General features: G+C 46.9%; 2 protein-coding genes across 2 annotated transcripts; both read left to right on the forward strand.

Moving 5' to 3' along the window:
* Positions 1-4,731: 4,731 nt before the first annotated feature.
* On the forward strand, positions 4,732-11,857 carry LOC135239656 (transmembrane protein 233-like). The gene is made up of 3 exons (XM_064308482.1): positions 4,732-5,161; positions 8,334-8,468; positions 8,786-11,857. The coding sequence occupies exons 1-3, from the start codon at positions 4,961-4,963 to the stop codon at positions 8,795-8,797; spliced, it is 348 nt and encodes a 115-aa protein (XP_064164552.1). The 5' UTR covers positions 4,732-4,960; the 3' UTR covers positions 8,798-11,857.
* A 2,855-nt stretch (positions 11,858-14,712) lies between these two features.
* Positions 14,713-18,713, forward strand: LOC135239474 (5'-AMP-activated protein kinase subunit beta-1-like). Its single transcript, XM_064308148.1, has 8 exons — positions 14,713-14,869; positions 15,547-15,728; positions 16,307-16,473; positions 16,923-17,016; positions 17,343-17,457; positions 17,706-17,839; positions 18,164-18,232; positions 18,377-18,713. The coding sequence occupies exons 2-8, from the start codon at positions 15,579-15,581 to the stop codon at positions 18,452-18,454; spliced, it is 807 nt and encodes a 268-aa protein (XP_064164218.1). The 5' UTR covers positions 14,713-14,869; positions 15,547-15,578; the 3' UTR covers positions 18,455-18,713.
* The last annotated feature ends 1,099 nt before the right edge of the window (positions 18,714-19,812 follow it).

The following is a 19,812-nucleotide window of genomic DNA, read 5'->3' on the forward strand; positions in this document are numbered from 1 at the left end:
AACGATAGCATTCATTACGGGTCCCAACAGCAAAGCTGCTGGGACTCTGTTGTAATTGCTCTGGTGTTTATTATTTTGGAAAAAATGGTAATAGGAAGTAAAGTAGCATTCTTATGGAGGTCAGGAATCTGTTTAAAACCTGTTAAAATGGTGCCAGTTGGCCTTGTGGGTACGCTATAACAGATACTTGAAAATTAAAATTTTGAGAAAATAAAACCCTTAACCCAAAAATACCTACAATGGTACATGGTTGTATCTCCTCCCCAGGAACAAATTTGCCCCTAGGATCGAATTAGTCTGCCATGATTTTCCCCCCTTTTTGATTTTAAAAATAAAAAACTGAACATCTCCACGGCCGTTTGACGTACTGGCCGTTTACACTAATATGTTTACAGGAGTTCACAGAAAGCTTCCATGCCAGAGAACATGGCCGCAGTAAGCCAATGCACTTTCATAAAAATTCTCTTGAATCTTACACAATTTCACATGAAATGATGTAACTTGGTAGACACATTGCCAGTCGAAGGCTCCAACTTTACAGCATCAGCCAAATTGAAACAAATGGGAGCTCAAAATGTGAAACATTTTTTTAAATGCTAATAAATTCATAGTTATTATACAGAGATCTTTTAACTTTCTGCAGTGACCAATACCTTCATTAACAACATATTTATGGTCCTATGAATTGCTCCAGTCATTAATTGGCTGCCCTCTTAGATGCTTTATTTTCACTTTTTCTGCTTGTTTTAGATATAAATGAGTATGGCATCAACAAGGACAACAAGGACCCCGTTTTATCTGCGCAGCTGTTTTGGTTCAAGGTATTGTAAATTGCTTGTATTTGATCCGTTTAGAGCCGCTTATCGCTACATTATTTGAGTAATTACGGGGCACTTCAAATAGTGTTTCTGAGCGACGCTAGCGTCGCTCCTCCTCAGTTTTATGCAAGCTCTTCCCATCTCTGTCTGCTCTCTGCCCTACAGCACCCGGTTCCAAAGACGTGGCCCCCCTAAGCGACGGAACCCAGCTAACCTCTCCTACCCCCAGCTGTCTCCCTGCAATAACTGCACAGTTGCTGGAGGACTTTGGAACTGCCAGTCTGCTTCAAAGAAGGCTGATTTCATCTCAGCCTATGCCTCCCTGCTCTCCCTTGATTTCCTTGCCCTCACTGAGACATGGATCACCCCAGAGAACACTGCAACCCCTGCTGCCCTCTCCTCTTTCTTTTCATTCTCCCACACTCCCCGACCATCAGGCCGTGGTGGTGGCACTGGTCTCCTAATCTCTCCCTCCTGGAAATACTCAGCCCTACCTCTCTCTGACCTACCCCGATTCAGTTTTGAATACCATTCTGTTTCAATCACCTGTCCAACTAATCTATACATTGTTGTCATTTATCGCCCCCAGGTCCACTGGGAAACTTCATCGATGAGCTGGATATCCTACTCAGCTCTTTCCCTGAGGACGGCACCCCACTGATCCTGCTTGGAGATTTCAACCTCCACCTGGAAACATCCCAGTCTTCAGCTGTCCTACATCTCCTCCACTCCTTTGACCTCTCCCTACAGTCATCTCCCCCTACCCACAAGGCGGGCAACCTCCTCGACCTGGTTTTTCTGAGGAATAGCCCTTGCACCGATATCACTGTAACCCCTCTGCACACCTCTGACCACCACTTCGTTTCCTTCTCCCTCCCCCTTGCTCCCTCTCACCCACCTTCTCCCCCACACCCACTGTATCTGTCCGCCGCAATCTCTGCTCCCTCTCAACCTCCTCTCTTGCTTCATCTGTCACTGCTGCCCTCCCTCCTCTCGAATCCTTCACTACCCTCCCCACTGATTCTGCATCCACCTCCCTACTTTCCTCCCTTACATCTGCTCTTGACTCCCTCTGCCCCACTGTCTCTAGGCCAACACGTCCATCTCCTCCCCGCCCGTGGATGTCCAATGCCATACGCACCTCCAGGGTTGGACTCCGTGCAGCAGAGAGGAAGTGGAGGACATCCAGAGATGCTTCAGACCTCTCTGCCTACCAATCCTCCTTGCAGCGTTCTCCTCCACGGTGACTGCTGCCAAGGTAAACTACTATCAAACCAAAATCCATAACTACCGTTCTAACCCTCGGCAACTGTTTTCTGTCTTTTCCTCTCTCCTCAGCCAGCCATCTGCACGCCCTCAGTCCTCGCTCACTGCTGACGACTTTGCAACCTTCTTTGACGAGAAGATTGCAGTCATCCGCAACTCCTTCTGCACTCCACCTCACCCTATGCTCCCTCCCCCTTGTCTCTCCACTCCTCTGCTTACGGTCACTGGCTCCCAACTCCCCACCCCTCAACCTGTACTCTCCCCCTCCCTCACCATTTCCCCTTGTTTCTCCGACTTCTCTCCCTCACCGATTCTGAGGTTTCACAACTCCTACTTTCCCATCGCCCCACAACCTGTGCCCTTGACCCCATTCCCTCACCACTCCTCCAGGCAATCTCACCCGAGATTCTCCCATTCATCACCTCCCTGGTTAACTCCTCCCTGACATCTGGCTGCTTCCCGTCAACCTTCAAGAAGGCCCTCATCTCCCCCTCCTGAAAAAGACCACACTAGACCCCTCCATCATTGGGAACTACAGACCGGTATCTCTCCTTCCATTTCTGTCAAAAACCATTGAACGTGCTGCATCAAATCAACTCTCTGCGTTTCTTTCACAGAATGAGCTCCTCGATCCCCATCAGTCTGGATTCAGACCAGGCCACTCGACAGAGACCGCACTCCTCTCTGTCAACGAAGCTCTCCACGCAGCCCGAGCAGCCTCCCTCTCCTCCGTCTTATTACTTCTGGACCTATCGGCAGCCTTCGACACAGTCGACCACCCCACCCTCCTGTCCTCCCTATCTGCAATGGGGATCTGTGGCACAGTCCTCAATTGGATTGAGTCTTACCTCTCAGATCGCTCCTTCCAGGTAGCCTGGGCTGGTAAAGTATCTGCGCCACACCCCCTCATCACCGGAGTCCCACAGGGCTCGGTCCTTGGTCCTCTCCTCTTCTCTCTCTACACCCAGTCCCTTGGCCCTGTCATCACAGCTCATGGTATGTCTTACCATTGCTATGCTGATGACACACAACTGTTTCTCTCCTTCCCACCCTCTGACACACAGGTCTCAGCCCGCATCACTGCCTGCCTGAGTGATATTCAGAGCTGGATGGTCCGCCACCATCTCAAGCTCAATCCAGGTAAGACAGAGCTCATTTATATTCCGGCTCTTAACTCCCCTCTCTCTGATCTCTCTATCTCCCTAGGTAATACCATCCTCACACCATCACCCTCAACTAGAAACCTTGGCGTGGTGATGGACAACAGACTGTCCCTCACCGAGCACATTTCAGCAGTGACACGTTCATGCAGGTTCTTCCTGTATAACATCCGGAGGATCCGCCCCTTCCTCACAACTTACTCGACCCAACTCCTCGTCCAGGCAGTGGTCCTGTCCCGCCTGGACTACTGTAACTCCCTGCTTGCTGGCCTCCCAGCATCATCTATCAGACCCTGCAACTCATCCAGAACGCAGCAGCGCGTCTGGTCTTCAACCTCCCCAGACATTCCCACGTTACCCCCTGCTCACCACCCTCCACTGGCTCCCCGTGATGGCTCGCATCAAATTTAAAACATTAGTGCTTGCCTTCAAAGCAGCCAGGGGGTCAGCCCCTCCCTATCTACGTCAACTCATCAGACCCTACACCCCAGCTAGACCTCTCCGTTCTGCTGCCACATGTCGCCTGGTCCCTGCCCCGGCTCGCACCAGCACCCGGTCACGCCTCCTGTCTGTTCTAGCCCCACGGTGGTGGAATGACCTTCCTGTGCAAGTCAGAACAGCAGAGACCCTGGCCGTCTTCAAACGTAGACTGAAGACTCACCTCTTCAAGCTACATCTTACCTCATCACCCCCCACTACCCTCTAACAAAAAAAAAAAAAAAAAAAAAAAAAAAATAGGGTGTACAATTCACACTTATACCTAAGCAAAGTTATACCTATTGTAGCTCTCTTGCAGGAATGTTGTAAAGCGCTTGTCTCTGAGTTTTGTAATGCACTTGTTGTAAGTCGCTCTGGATAAGAGCGTCTGCTAAGAACCTATAATGTAATGTAATGTAATGATAAAAAACCCCATCAAACTTGGCAAGTTTGTGGAGGTTCACAGTGAGTAAAACCCCCTGAATATGGTGCAGGTCGGCCACATGATGGTGCCATTACCGAGACTTGAATGTGCACACTTTGGAAGCATAGGATTCTTGCCGCATATGATGTAGAGTCACACGATTCGGTACAAAGGTGGATCTCCTCACAAGGAACAAATCTTCCCCATGGACCCATGGAGTCCACCACATTGGAAGTCTGCCATTTTGGTTTTTAAAAATAATTATTACACATCTTCTCCAAGACCCCCAGATTCTCTAACACCCCACCTGCCACATTTCTGTTCAAACTGGTTCTATTAGGGTGAAAAGAGTCTCACACATACCTGCAAAAACATATGACCTTCTCTCCTCTCCCTCTCAGAACCATAGCACAAATATGAAAAAATGTCAAGTTAAATATTTAAGATTAAAGTTCTCTCTCTTTGTCCTCTCCCTCCCCTCTCTCACTCTTTTCCTCTCTCCCCTCCCTCTCTCTGAGGGGAACGGGTAAAGGAGGGGGGTGGGGGGGGGGAGTTGTTGGGGATAATATTTACCCCTAAAATAATTACGTCAGCGCCCCTCTGCCTCAGTCACCCCCTGCCTCCTCCAGCTCTCGGGACTCCTCAGGACTGCTCTGCTCACTTCTTTAACTTTTTATTTTTATTTTCCTCCTGCTCACTCCCTCCATCGCTGGTGCCTCGGCCGCTCTCCCTCCTCTAAAGCCTCTGCTGCCCGCCCCCTCCCTGTTGGCTCGGTTCGGCTCGGCTCGGCTCGGCTCGGCTCGGCTCGGCTCGGCATGGCGCGGATGTCTGGTCCCATGTCTCTCGGGGCGGTGCGGGGGGACATGAAGTGGTCGTGGAGCCACAGTTTGGACCACAGCCTGGAGGGCGAGTCCCAGGACGCCCCCCCGCTGCGGAGCTACCTGCTCCTCACCATCTTCACCTGCTTCTGCCCCGCCTACCCCGTCAACATCGTGGCCCTGGTGTTCTCCGTGATGGTGAGTGTGGTGCGGCTCCGCGTGCACGCGCGTGTGTGTGTGTGTGTGTGTGGTGTGTGTGCGTGTGTGTGTGTGTGTGTGGTGTGTGTGCGTGTGTGTGTGTGTGTGTGGTGTGTGTGCGTGTGTGTGTGTGTGTTAGGGTTAGGGTTAGGGTTAGAGTGTGCATGCGTGTGCGATCGATTCCAGGTTCAGCAGGCACGGTTTGCTAAAGGTTTGTTAAAAACGCGTGAGGACTCCGGACTGCGCCGTCTAGGCAGTGACCGGCGCCGCGGGGCGGCTGCAGCGGGCTGAGGTCCCGGCGCCTGTTTCAGAAGGCTAAGCATCGCTCTTAGGTTTCTTAAGCATGTAGCGTGCGCTCGCGTTAAAAAGCCCGAAGTATTCCTTCAGGGAGGTATTAATACACGTCTGGCAAGAGTTGCAAGGAAAAATTATTTTTACAAACGGCCTCGGTGAAGGGCTCCTGCAAGTGCATGCGGTAACCTTTTTCAGAAACATGTATCACCTCTTGACTTTCAAGTGTCAAGTAACTCGCAGTAAACAGGCATGAATTGTTACGAACGTTCGTTACAGCTTTTATGTCACCCTCAGGGCTGTGGTGTAGCCGTTATGGTGCAGGGCTGTGGTGAAGTTTCTGGTTAATTTGACTCAAAGGGGGGGAAAAGAAACCCTTAGCAACACTTGAGAGCACATGAGGAGTTTGGAAGAGAAATGGGATGAAAGGAGAGAAAGAGGAGTCCTGCGTGTGCAGGAATGTGTTGTGGGGACGGGCTGTGAATTCAGACCCCCTCACTTTTTTTTTGGGGTGTGAGTTCTGCTGGGTGTCCTGATGAGCTAAGCAGCTGCCCCCTCCCCCCCCCACTCCCCCAGACAGCCACAACATGCTGACACATATCACCGCACACGGTATCCTGTCTCAGCCGGTCCGTACGCCCACGCACACGTAAACACGCTGCACTCTGACGCAGACGCGCGTAAGCGTACTGTACCTCTTAGGCCTGTGTGCACATGCGCATGCATGCACACGTTAGCTCTTACACGTACCCACACTGGCACACACATACATTACATTGCATTTACTCTTATCCAGAGCGACTTACATTCTATCAGGTTATACAGCTGGATATATACTGGAGCAATACAGGTTAAGTGCCTTGCTCAAGGGTACAATGGCAGTGTCCCACCGGGGAATCGAACCTGCGACCTTTAGGTTACAAGTCCAACTCCTTAGCCATTATACTACACTGCCGCCACACGATTCACAATTATGAGCACACACACCTTTTCTCTTACACACACACACAGTCATATTCATACATACACTGCGCACATGCTCAAGTACACTAAATGAAGTGATGTTGCCAGCTTCAAATTCAGCATTGTTTATACTGTTCGCTCTGTATTGCTGAACCTCAGCTGTGGGTGTGGTTGTTTGTGTGGGTCTCATGCACCCTGCCTGCTACCTGTAGATCTGCAGTGAGGATGACATTCCCCTGACATGAGGCAGTGTAGTATAATGGGTCAGGAGCTGGTCTTGTAATCTAAAAGTCACGGGGTTGATCCCTGGGTAGGACACTGCCGTTGTACCCTGCTGTAGTACCCTTGAGCAAAGTACTTAACCTGACTTACTCCAGTATACACCCAACTGCACAAATGGATGCAATGTAAAAATGGATGTTGTGTTAAAAAGCTGTGTACATCACTGAAAGAAGAGTGTCTGCTAAATGGCTGTAATGTAACGCGTGATTTTTTCAATGACATCTTGACCAGAGAAAGAGAGATGTGGGTTGGAAGACTGTGTGTGGCACACAGTGAGTTTACTATTGAAGGAGGAAAGCCTACAGCTATAAATTTAGAGTGGAGTAGAGTTCATAAAATGCATAAAACTAATGCATACAAAATGATGTGTGGGTGAAAATTCCATGTGCAATAACTTCAAGCTATGTGCTTGTGTACCCATCTCAAGCCCCAGACTATGCCCAGATGTTTCTTCCGCCATGGGTTGCCTTGTCAGATTTCCAATGCTTTTTCCTCCCCATAGGAATTTTGTTTTCTGGCGAAAAATAAAGTTTGTGGTCATGCTTTGTTCTAGGAGATAAATTACACCCATTGACATCTCAACTGCAAATTTCGAAGCCGTTATTTGCTTTAAAAAACTAGGTTGCTCATTTCTAAAGAACATCCGGGGACTTCCAAATAATATTAATAGTTACATTTTATAATGCAGTACATATTTCACAGTATTTTCATTTAGTTCCCTCCGGGTCATGTTCAGCGCAGTGCTCTGTCAGCGTTAACAGGAGTGCTTTTGCGTTGGTCTGTCTTGCTTTGCTTATAATCAGTTGTCCAGATTAAACCGGTTTGCTGTTTGGGCAATGGATGTAAAGTGAGAGGAGAAAACGAGCCTTCGGACGGTGGAATGACGGAGTATTGAAGGCGGAAGAGGACGTCCTAAAAACGCGAGTCATATGCTCAAGGTGCATTGCTGAAGCATGTTTTTTTTCATGCAAGGAGGCGCCCCTGACTCTTTGGCCGAAGTTGCGCTGACTCACGCGCCCATCCCGGGGAAACAGGATCTCCTCTGACCTCCAGCGCACTTAATATACCCCCACCCCCTGCAGGGAGGGAAGGGCGGTCGGTGCTCAGTTTGTAAGGCGTGGTTACATTCCAGTATTTTACATAATAGACAATAAGAGGATCGTTTTTGGCTGGACCACAACTGCGGGGCCAGCCCTACAAACGCGAACGTCTGTGACTGAGTGACTTTAACCCGTTAATCCCCCCCCCCACCTCTCCTGGGGCTGCTGGGGTTTCAGCTGCCAGGTGGATAAATGGTGAAGGGTAGGTCCGGTCTGACAAGCACATTAACAGCGATATCTAATTGCAAACACTACTGTTTAATGAAACGCAATACTTGTCTGTTTGCATTGTACAACCTGCATTCTACTCACACATAGTAAAGATGTACTCTTTCTTTCTCTCCTTTCTCTCATTTCTTCCCTTATTTTTCTCTTTCCATCTCTACATCTCCTTGCCCGCTCTTTCCATACTTACCAACTCCCCCGTTATCTCCTCAATCTCTTCTCCCATCTCCCTTTCTCACCCCTCCCATTCCCTCTATTGGTCTTCCCACTGTCTCTTGCTCCTTCTCTTTCCCTCCCTTTCTCTCCCTCAGTCCAGAAACAGTTATTTTGAGGGGGATTATGAGGGTTCTCATAGGCTGGGTCAGAAGGCTCTGCAGGTGGCCATTGCCTCCATCATCATCGGCCTTCTGATCATCGTGATCTTCTGCTCCGTGCACTTCACCACGGTAAGGGCACGAGAATGGAGCGTGTGTGCGTGTGTGTGTGTGTGTGTGTGTGTGCGTGTTTGTGTGTAGGTGTGTGTGTGTGTGTGTGCTTGCACGTGTGGATGTGTTTGTATCTGTGCTTGCACACGTGTGGATGTAAGTGTGTATGCATGCGTGTGTGTGTGTGTGTGTGTGTGTGTGTGTGTGTATGTTTGTATGTGTGCTTGCACATGTGTGGATGTAAGTGTGTATACGTGTGTGTGTGTGTGTGTGTGTGTGTGTGTATTTAGTTGACTCTAATGGTGTGTATCCTGTTCTTCTGTATGTCTGTTTTTCAGAAAGACCTTTAGATAAAAGACACTGGGGAGGCAGGGGTTGGATGATGTTGGGGTTTAGAACACTGTGTGGGATCTCCCCTCTCCACCTCAGCCTAATAACTGTCCCCCAGAAGAGGACAACAACTGTAGCACTCCCTGAACAATCCTAATAATGTACAATCCTACTGTCCACCCGCCAGAACCCCCCCCTCATCCCCCACCACCCACACACACATACACATCACCGCATACACTCACAAAACAAAATGTCCATTGCTGAATCAACTCTGACAGAGTCAATTTACCCTAGAGTGTATTTGATGCCACTAAGGCTCATAGAAAAAAGGAGTAACTGTTTTTGATATAACAGTTCCGTACATTAAAACTACTTTCATTTAATATGAAAATGTAAACAGTGGCTACCTGGCCATAAGTTTTTGATGAACAAAGTAAGGCACATTAACACTTGCATATGGTCTTTCTTTCTTAAATATGATTGTGGGTATTACAAAAAGTACAGTATGTCAATATTTCTGCAGTTGTAGTTTGCTTAAAGTATATGCTTAAAGGTGTTTGCATATGCTTAAAAGCCATATTCTCTAAAACAGAGTATGGTCACAGATCTGCTGCAATAAAAACTACAATGGAATTTATTACCTCTGCCAAATAGGTTTTGTAATGACGCCTGTCCGTTTGATCATTTATCTCTCTAACATATCTGGAAAAGTAAGGGCCAGATTGATGTGAAATTTGCTGTACATATTCATGTTCCCAAAACGGAGAAACCTATTGATTTTGGAGACCCCATGGCCTTTCTTCTAGCGCCACCATCAGGCCAAAATTTCTAATTGTGATCGGTATATCTCAAAAACTAACAGCCAGATTGCAGTGAAATTTGCTGTGCCGAATCATCTTCCCAAGTGAAAGAAACCTATTGATTTTGGTGGTCCCACGACCTTTTCTCTAGCGCCACCATCAGGCCAAACATATGTCAAAAAGGAATGACTGGATTGTCAAGATATTTGCTGTGCCCGTTCATAAGAAGGGAGATTGCTGTGCCTTGGCAGAGGTCTGCACTCTACTGAGTGCATTCTTTCTAGTTATTGCTTGAGCCCAGTCTGAATCTGCACTGAAAAGGTCCTTCAATGCCTTGGGGAGAAGGGCTTGTGCTCAAGCTTCTGTTTATCTCACTCCAGTAACAGCCACGGGTAATGCCGTCACAAACAAATTCCCATGTTCAACGGCATACCCGATTAAAGTTGAACAACGCTGGCTTGAATGATATGGCAGGGTCCTCAAGATCTGGCTTCTCATTTGTCTTTTCCAGACAGATGAAGCTGGGCCAAACTAAAATCTGGTGATTCGGGTCCTTTGCTATAGTTAAGTCATATTGGGGGAAACTCGGCTGTTTTGAATTTACCACAAAGTTCAGCAGAAAAAAGTTCTATACGTGCGTTAAAGCAAGACTGCTATTGTTCAATTTGCAGCGCATGCTTAGCCGAAAGTTGCATACTGAACAGTTCAGTGTGAATGTGTGTATAATAACTGTATACCCCTAACAGAACTCAGTTAGTTCAGAGTTTAATTAACACTGACAATTTTACTGTGCACATGGAGACACACAGTTGGCAGCACAGACAGGAAAAGACACATGGATAAATGTGCAAGCAGTAAGGTTTTGGTATTTCTAATCAACCCTTGACCATACTGCATGTCGAAGCAGCTGTTTTTGTCGCATCTTAGTTCAATATATAAAAAGGTTTACAAATGTATTTTTATAGATTTAATTCATATTAATGAAAGATAGTTATTCCTCTTTTACTTCACTGTCTTTATCTCATTTCATGTATTGTACTGAAAATGATTTGTACTGAAATGTCTTTAAAAAGTGTACAGAATGTAAAAATATGTATATTTTACTTATAGAATACAGACATGCACTTTGGCTCATGGGTGAAGCACAAAGAGTAACATAGAAACTGTTTTGGGTGAGCTTTCAGTCTAAAATATCACAACAGTATGACATCATTGAGCTAAGAACACAATAAGAACAGGCCATTCAGCCATCTTGGCTTGTACTTTTTACATATGATGTCTTGGCTGTATAGCATCAGACCTGGACTAATCTAAAATAATCCATACATTAATAACTGTTCGTACATAGAAATTGTATATACTGTATATATTTCATGTAAGAGCATATCCAGTTCCCGCCCCAACCTGGAATAGCCAATCGTCTGCAACTGCAGCTGTGTACATGCGCAAACCTCGCTGCCGATTCAGGAGTGTAGACGTCCACGGCTGTCTTCCGAAAACATGTGGTGTCGCCAGCTGCTTCTTCTCACACCACAGATAACAAGCAAGCTCGGTGCAGAGCGGAGTCAGAGGAGGACCTTTCGTTTGTGGTTTTAGCATGCAGTCCATGGGCACCTGGTCGACCAGTGGATCCCTGGACCCTCCCACACCCTAGGCGAGGCACCTGCCGATTGCACATCGCCTCATGGAGCTACCTGCCATAGTTAGCGCTGGCATGGTCCAGATTTGCATCCAAGGCCATGAAATAGAGAAATTGTATTGAAAATACAGATGGCAGGTGCAATAACAAACTCACGTGGGCTGAATGACCTGTTCTCAATATTGAACATTCTTATGATAGTGAATTTTGATCTAATTTTTCTGGTGCTTATGATTTCCCATCTCAAGTTGTCTGTAAGTATATGTGTTCTCACGTTCGATCTGACTGCTTTTGTGATTGTACATTTTAGTTGATCTGTACCTAGAATGTTCTGGAATCAGACTGTTCCTTTTATATAAGAAAAGGTTAAAGATGTTTTTGGGATATTAACACAGACTCAAGAAACTTTTTACATGTGTATGTGTGCTTTGTGTTATTTTTCTAATGTTTAAAAGTGGTTGCCACTTGTACATGTAATGTCATTTAAATATTGTGGAATTGTCAAGAAGATGTAAATGACAATGTATGTACATAATGAAATTATGAATTGGTGTATATATCTTAGACTATTTTAGATAATGTGTTCTTCCTGTACTTTAAAACGTGTGTTTATTAAAATCGCAGTTATGAATTGACAATGATTGACCAGCGTCGGTTGATTTGATTTGGGTCCTGCAGTAGGTCCGACAGCAGCGTAGTGGAATGGACAGCTGTCAGCAGAATCCGTGAGTAATAAGCAGGCTTAAGATCCAGTCTTAACCGACTCTGATATGTTTTGGCTGACGCGTAGCCTAGTTGCACATGTCACATGACATGTCCCACTGTTTTTGAAACCAGGCTATTTAATGGTTTGTCCTTCCATAAGTACATGGCGTTTCGGTTTTGAACAACAATGAACAACACATTTGTATGAGGCCTACATTTAATGCCAAATCCGACGTGAGATTAGGTTTATCACTGCGACTGTGTATTTTCCTGTGAATTAAACAACGACAACTGCCATAAGACGGACTGAGATGCATCACTGCGCGATCCAGAAAGACACGCTGCTCTCTGTTCGCTTTGATTTCATCAGCGGGTGCAATTTTTTATGTTTCTCTTTAAAACACATACCGAACTCGACGATGATTATTTGCCGGTGCAGGCTATCAGAGCGCTCTGTAGCGAGTCACAGCAACTGAAGTTCATATATTTATCCAATCTGAGATGCGCACTCTGCAGAAGCGGATCCGGCGCACGTTCACGACCCACCAGTCGGCATTTGTTTTCGTTTACCCGAGATTTCTAACTGTGCCAGATTTAAAGTCTCCGCAGACTGTGGGATCTCGTCAGCGGCGAGTTACAGGCAGGCGCAGATGCAGACGGTGTGGCCTGGTACATCTGTACTTCTCTCCCTCTCACCACGCTCACTGTGACTGCAATCTGCCGAGTCCGGAAGATTGTGTATTCCGATATGTAATCCTATCGCCGGCCACTAGTTAAATATAGGACAGATATTTCCCAGGGCTGGCACGTAGGTGGACGGGACCTGGCGGGACGCGAGTCCGGTTATAAAACAGCGCCGGAAATGGAAACCTTTTAACAGTGATGAGATCTGCAAAATAGGCTACTTGTCTGTACATTCTATCCGTAGAATTCAAAGTGTAAACATTACAGTTCTGAAAAGCAGAAGGCTGGCTTGAAATATAATTTTAAACGGTTATTCGTCTTTGTTTCGGGGTAAAATTAATCAGTTACTATTTTGATTCTGAAGTCGATTCTGTTTTTATAGGCCTATGTGCCGCTGGCATCGCTTAGTGCAGTATTTAAGTTGAAACCATAAAAACGTTAGAAGTAGAAATTGTATTTCTGAGAATGTGACACTGACTTGTTAGAGACAGAATTGAGGATGGAAAGCTGATCCTACATGAGTTGTCATATCAAGGAAGTGAAGTGGATATCTGGAATTATAAGGACTACAGATTTCAGGAAATGCCTCTACAAATAAGGCTGAGTGACAGCCATAAACTAGCTCTGCAGCGACCAGATACCACTTCTGTTTCCTCTGTTGTGTTCCATTTGATCTTATTCTGTGTTCTCTGTTTTATTTGCCTATTATTATTTTGTAAATGTAAGCACGTGTGGGAAGCTGAAGTGCAGAGTGCACTCCATGCAGCTCTCCGGGGCCAAGGTTTCAGACCCTTGCCTTATCAGATGTCCACATCCTGAGAACTATTTTTTTTTTTTTAAATGGTAATGACAAAGATGGTGGTGATTCAGGTGTTGATGTCCATCCCTTGTTTGTGCGAATAGTAATCTGTCCCAGCGATTCCTGCCAGGCTGCCCTTGTGATCACCACCCAACGTTCTCTCAGCAACGTCATCGCCCCAAGCTTCAATTTGATTCAGGGGACTCCCACCCCACCCCACCCCACCCTGGTTTAAATCCTGGTTTGAACCCTTTCATCAGTCTGTGCTCACGGACAGACCTTTGGCCCCAGGTCACATTGCTTTCCGTTATGCTGCCGGTGCGCGGTGTGGAAATCGGGGGCCGTGTTTTAGGCAGCTGAGGGGGGCACGTGTGGTCGGGGGCCACCACGTGAGACAAGCTTGTGGCCTGGAGGGGGACAAGTTTCGGAAACGGAGACATTTGGTGTCGTTCTGAGCACCCCCACCTCGTACACCGAGGAGAGACGTGTTTACAGTCCGATGATTCACCGTCCAGACAGCACAGCTGTTTGCGCTTGAGCAAGCGCCTGTGCATTTGTAGCATAACTTCCCATCGCGTCGGCGAAGACGAGGAACCGTATAGCCCTGAGAACGCTCTGATCAGAAATGTCTCATAGCCGAAGTGTGTGCCCTGATCCTGGGGAGATAAAGGATATCATGGGGGATATTCCTCTTACGAGGCCGTTGCTGTGCCTGCTGTCTGTACTCAGTCTGATGGGTAGCAGTGGGCTACACACACAAGTTAAGTGCTCCAGAGCCAGGGTCAAGTCCATTTCAGTTAGGTCAATTCAGAAAATTAGCCAAAACTCTCTAATGGGAAAAAAAACTAGTACAATGTTCTGTCCATTTCAATGAATTTATTGGATTAAGAAATTATGCCTGAATCGACTCCAGCCACATGGACTCATGATGTAAATACTATCTGGGTGGCGCTTATCAAAAATAACAAATGTTAACTATTTTTTTCATGCAGGCTGTAAGTTTTGATGATACTTTCATTCTTACCCTTAGAAAATACCCGCTTATGTTTATTTTATCCTCAATTTTGGTAACTAGAAACTATTCTATTTTTCTGGAAAAGAAACACCATCTTAAAGTGCTGGAAAATACTGAGAAAAATATTGCAAGAGGTATCCCACTCACTCTATGAATGTTTAAATATTTAATTATTAGTTTTTTGTATTTATGTATTACATAAATATTTATTTGAACAATACATTTTGTTTGTTTTCCTCTTTTTGTACATGGTTAACGGTAGAGTGCGCTATCTTGTTGAACAATAAAACATCTCTATTCGTGAGCCGGAAGTGCCCGGATAAGGGCTGGGCTACCGTACGTAACAATGACGACGACGGTTATTTTTAATCGGACGCTGGAAAAAAAATGGCGAAATAATATCATCTCCGTCATATGTGGTGAAAACGTAGCTGCATCCCATCACAGGTATGTTACAAATTAATTGTTTCAGACGCAGGTTGCTTGGTATTTACGGGGAATGTTGGGTGGAATAAATTCAGCTCTAGGATGCGTTTGTTATGTCTGAGGTTTTCAGGTGAGCTCTGTGGAATTTTGCAGGATAGAGATATACTTCGCAGCGAAGGTGCATGTGTGCAGCAGGGCAGCCAGGAGCAACGATGTCGGAACGTTTCTTGCATGTGCACGCTCATGTTCTGTGCAGCAGTGGCGGGTTACAATAAATTGTAGGGAAGCGGCAGTTGTATCCTTGTCCCTGCTGATATCCTTCATTAGCCCAAGTCTTTCGCTCCACTTAGCCCGCTATATGCAATCTGCGCATCGGATTAATTTTGGGGCTGGCTTCAGTTGCCGGGTTGCGAAGAGGAACACCGAAAAGCATCTTATGCATGCATCACACATGCGCGTTCTCCAGCGTCATTTGCGGGGCGCTGTTTAGTTACATTTTGGCGAGATCTTGCTCTCTGTTTCTCTCTTTACATCCCGCCCACGCGCGTGCGAGGATGAAGATCAGAGGGCGTGGGGGGTCACTTGTCCTACTTTTGCATGGCAACACACACACAAAAGTACAACAATACGAAAATGGCTTGTGTTCATTAGTGTGTGCATTTGCGCGCTGAAAAACTCACTCTGATGGTTGTCGGCAGTGTAATAGGTCGCTGGCGCACACCGCGGGACCATGGGGAACACCAACAGCGAGCGGGGCGGCATGGGTCAGGGCGAGAAGACTCACCGGAGAGACAGCCGCGGGGCCAAGGAAGGGGACCGACCCAAAATCCTCATGGACAGTCCCGAGGACGCAGATATCTTTCACGGGGAGGACCTCAAGGTAAGGCATGCGAGAGTCTGGTGTTATCGCTAGCACGCGACAGCGTCCAACTTTAGAGCGCTGGACAGTGGGCCCTGAGTGATTAACCGTGTAGTCTTTGGGGGGTTGCATACCTGTGTATGTGTGTGTGTGTGTGTGTCTGTTTGCATCAGCGTCTGTAGAGTGCAGAGGCTTGAGTGTGTACATATTCAAAAAGGTGGCCCCCTAGAACCGTTTAATGGGTTCTATCTTGGCCCTAAGAAGTATTGTTCATTCATTCATTCAGTCATTCAGTCATTCATTTATTCATTCACCTTTTTTATCCAGGGAAGTTTTTGAGAATCGATTCTATCAATACGAAAGTATTTGGACAATGAAAAAATTCAAATTGTTTTGAAATAAAACCATGCAAAGTCCACCCCATGTGGATGTAAATACTCTCAGATTGAGAGAGAGAGAGAGATTAGGTTGTTTCATGTTGTTGCAGGTCATTTGATCACCGTATTTAGTAGGCTAATACGAGCGTTGTTTTCTTTGCCCTAGCTGTGCGGTAGGGTGTGTAATTTCCTTACGATGTGTGCGGCTCTGTGTCTCCACAGCCACCTCTGGAGAAGGAGGAGTTCTTGGCCTGGCAGGAGGGGCTGGAGGCGCAGGACAAGGGCCCGCTGGACCGGCCCACCGTTTTCCGCTGGACCGGCGACGGCAAGGACGTCTTTGTGTCCGGGTCCTTCAACAACTGGGCCAACAAAATTCCTCTGATCCGCAGGTGCCTACGTTTTGCCACCAGGGGGCAGCATAACGCCGTATTCATGAGCAGCAATGCCATCCGACTGAAATCCCCATCGCTGCGGGGGCTGCCATGCACAGTGATCAGTGGCAGAGTCCAGATTCGATAAAAGAGGAAATGCTGTGCTCAAACCGCCCGTGAGCAGGTGCAGCCAGAAAATAAATAAAGAACTAACCAATGAGCAAGCGCAACTCTTAAAATTTTAACTGAGAGCAAGAGTTGCGCTTGTTCATTGGACAGTCCAGATTCGATAGCATACCACGGGGCCTCTCCGTGCACTGAAACAGTGCCTTAACAGGATGAGCTAGGGTAGGAATTTGGTCTTAATTATATGCGCAGTAATTATGTTATTTATGCAGGAAAAATTAAATCCTGGTCAACACTGGCCCATGCTTACACTTATTTGCGTGTGTTTGTGTGTATCTCAGTCAGAACACCTTTGTGGCGATAGTGGACCTGCCAGAGGGGGAACACCAGTACAAGTTCTACGTGGATGGGCAGTGGACCCACGACCCTGCGGAGGTGAGCGTCTAGCACGCACATCATCACTGTCTGACACATCGTCACTAACAGGGCTAATAACATAACTTCTTATAGCTGACACCTCATCACTAAGAGGGCTAATAACACAACTTCTTATAGCTGACACATCATCAGGTGGCTTGCAGAATGGAATTTTACTGCAGTAGACGCAGTAACGACAGTATTTCCTGTTATTGGAAGTGTCTTGGTTGTCCCTCCTTGGCCCACTCTCATTGGGATCTGTGTTTGGGCCTCACGATTGTGGGATTTGTAGTTCATATGAACGTAGAAGGCTTGTGATGCGTTTGGATCTGCCCCACCCTCAGCCAGTGGTGACCAGTCAGCTGGGCACGGTCAACAACGTCATCCAGGTGAAGAAGACCGACTTCGAGGTGTTCGACGCCCTCATGGTGGACTCTCAGAAATGCTCGGACATGTCAGGTACCGCGGAGCTCTCCCGCCTCTCCTCCTGCACTCTGTGTCTTCCCTCACCCTCCCTCCTGCGCTCTTCTCTCCTTCTTATTCCCTCACACTGCCCCCTCTCTTCCCCCCTAAATGGCCCTGAGAGAGACTGATGTGCCTCAGTGATCTTCATCAAGCGCCTGTTTATCAGTTTACACTGTGTGACTAAAGACAGTCATTCTCACGTGTGTGTGTGTGTGTGTGTGTGTGTGTGCGTGTGTGTACAGATCTTTCCAGTTCTCCCCCTGGTCCTTACCATCAGGACGCCTACATCCCCAAACAGGAGGAGAGGTTCAAGTCCCCCCCTATCCTGCCCCCCCACCTGCTGCAGGTCATCCTCAACAAGGACACAGGCATCTCTGTGAGTGCAGTTCCCTCAGAGGCAGGGCTGGGAGGAGGGGGGGGAGATAGGGCAAATGGGAGCTTCCGTCACACACTGTCCTCTATACTGGACACAAATCTCATTACCCAGGATAGTGATGACAAAGACTACTACTACTACTAGTGCCATTGCTGCTACTACTACTACTACTACTTCTTCTTTTTCTTATTCTCCTGCTGTTGTTATTTAGCCTCATATGTATTCCTGATACATGGAAGTAGGCTTCATTTTGGCACACTGATATTGGTCATCTCCTCTTTGCCAACGTAGGTGTTCTGTTTTTATTATTTCTTTCTTGGACAGTGTGATCCTGCCTTGCTTCCAGAACCCAACCACGTCATGCTTAATCACCTGTACGCACTGTCCATCAAGGTAAGACACGCCCATGGTCAGATGGGGACCATGGAAACCCTAGACCCCCTCCACCTCAAAGGAAGCGTGTGATTGGCCCGCTGTGGGGCGTTTCCGTGACGAACTGTTTCTCACATTCCTTCCTGCTCTTGTGCTCCTGTTCAGGACGGGGTTATGGTCCTGAGCGCCACTCACCGCTACAAGAAGAAGTACGTCACCACCCTCCTTTACAAGCCCATATGACTGACAGCCCAGCCCCGCCCCCCGTCCTGCCCCCCACAGATCTCCATTTGTCCGTAGTTTAATTTATTTGGGTTTTTCCCTCGTCCTTTGGAATCGGAGCCGGTTTAGAAGTTGGGCCTGGAGGGTGGGCCTTGCCCTCCGCAGGGCCTTGTCCTCCGCCTCTCGTTTCTATGGCGAAGTCCTGTCGCCTGGGACCCATTCCACATGTTGCCCCACGGGACTGGCTCGGTTGACGGGCTGGGAGACTACCCACAATGCCTCAGCCCAGCAAAAAGGAGACCGGTTGGACCTTGGTGTAGAGGAGGGATGGGTGTGGTCTACAGGCTGCGCTTCACCGCCATTGGTCTGGAACATCGAGGGAAGTCTTTGGTCTTTAATTTACAGCAGTTTGCTGTTTCGAGAAACTAACAGAAGATGCGTTGTCCCTCACTCACTCTAATAGTGTTTATACTGGAGGAATAAACTAGTTTATTTTTATTGATAGTTTTTATATGGAAGAGTCTGCAGCTACCCCACCACTGGGGGATGGACAGATTCATGGGACCAGTTTCTGGGCTGCATTCTGGGTTTTAAACAGGCCCAGTAGTTCTGCAGAACCGGACCAGTGGTGAATTTAATACATTCACAACGGCTAAGAGTACTTATATTTGGGACCTAACTGCTAAGAGTGCTTATATTTGGGACCTAACTGCTAAGAGTACTTATATTTGGGACCTAACTGCTAAGAGTACTTATATTTGGGACCTAACTGCTAAGAGTACTTATATTTATTATTAACATATTTCCTCCATGTTTCTTTTTCATGGCTAAATGATAACCATCAGGGGATGGTACCAGTATATATGTATGCAACATACCTGGAAAATGTTTCTGTGACCGATGGACATTGTTTGGAAGAATACATACAGGTTTTCCCCTTCAATGCATAATGACGGTGTCATATATTTGTTTACATTTTTAGGTGGGGTGGCCCATCCCTCCTAAAAATGTAAACAAATATAATATGACAACGTCATTATTCGAAAACTATGATTTAAAACTCAATCAAAAATTTGTTTGTGTATATGCTTCATTTTGTGATCCATCTTTGGAAATTATCATCGATTCAAGACATTTGTGAAGTGTGTGGACTCCCCTCGGTTAGTAGCCAACTCCAAAGTATGAAGTAGTATGAAATTACAGTGTTTTGATTGGTTATCTCACTACAGTTGGCTGCTTGGTTACGCGCAGACTAGTGGATCTCTCTGCGTTTTTGTAGATTTACCTCAAGAAAGCGAAGAGCTAGCCTAGCTAAAATGACAGTGCCTCAGCCAGCGAGAGGAACTTGCCGTGAAAAAACGGTCCGGTGAAGATCTCAT

Source organism: Anguilla rostrata, chromosome 14, assembly GCF_018555375.3.
Source record: "Anguilla rostrata isolate EN2019 chromosome 14, ASM1855537v3, whole genome shotgun sequence".
Lineage (NCBI taxonomy): Eukaryota > Metazoa > Chordata > Actinopteri > Anguilliformes > Anguillidae > Anguilla > Anguilla rostrata.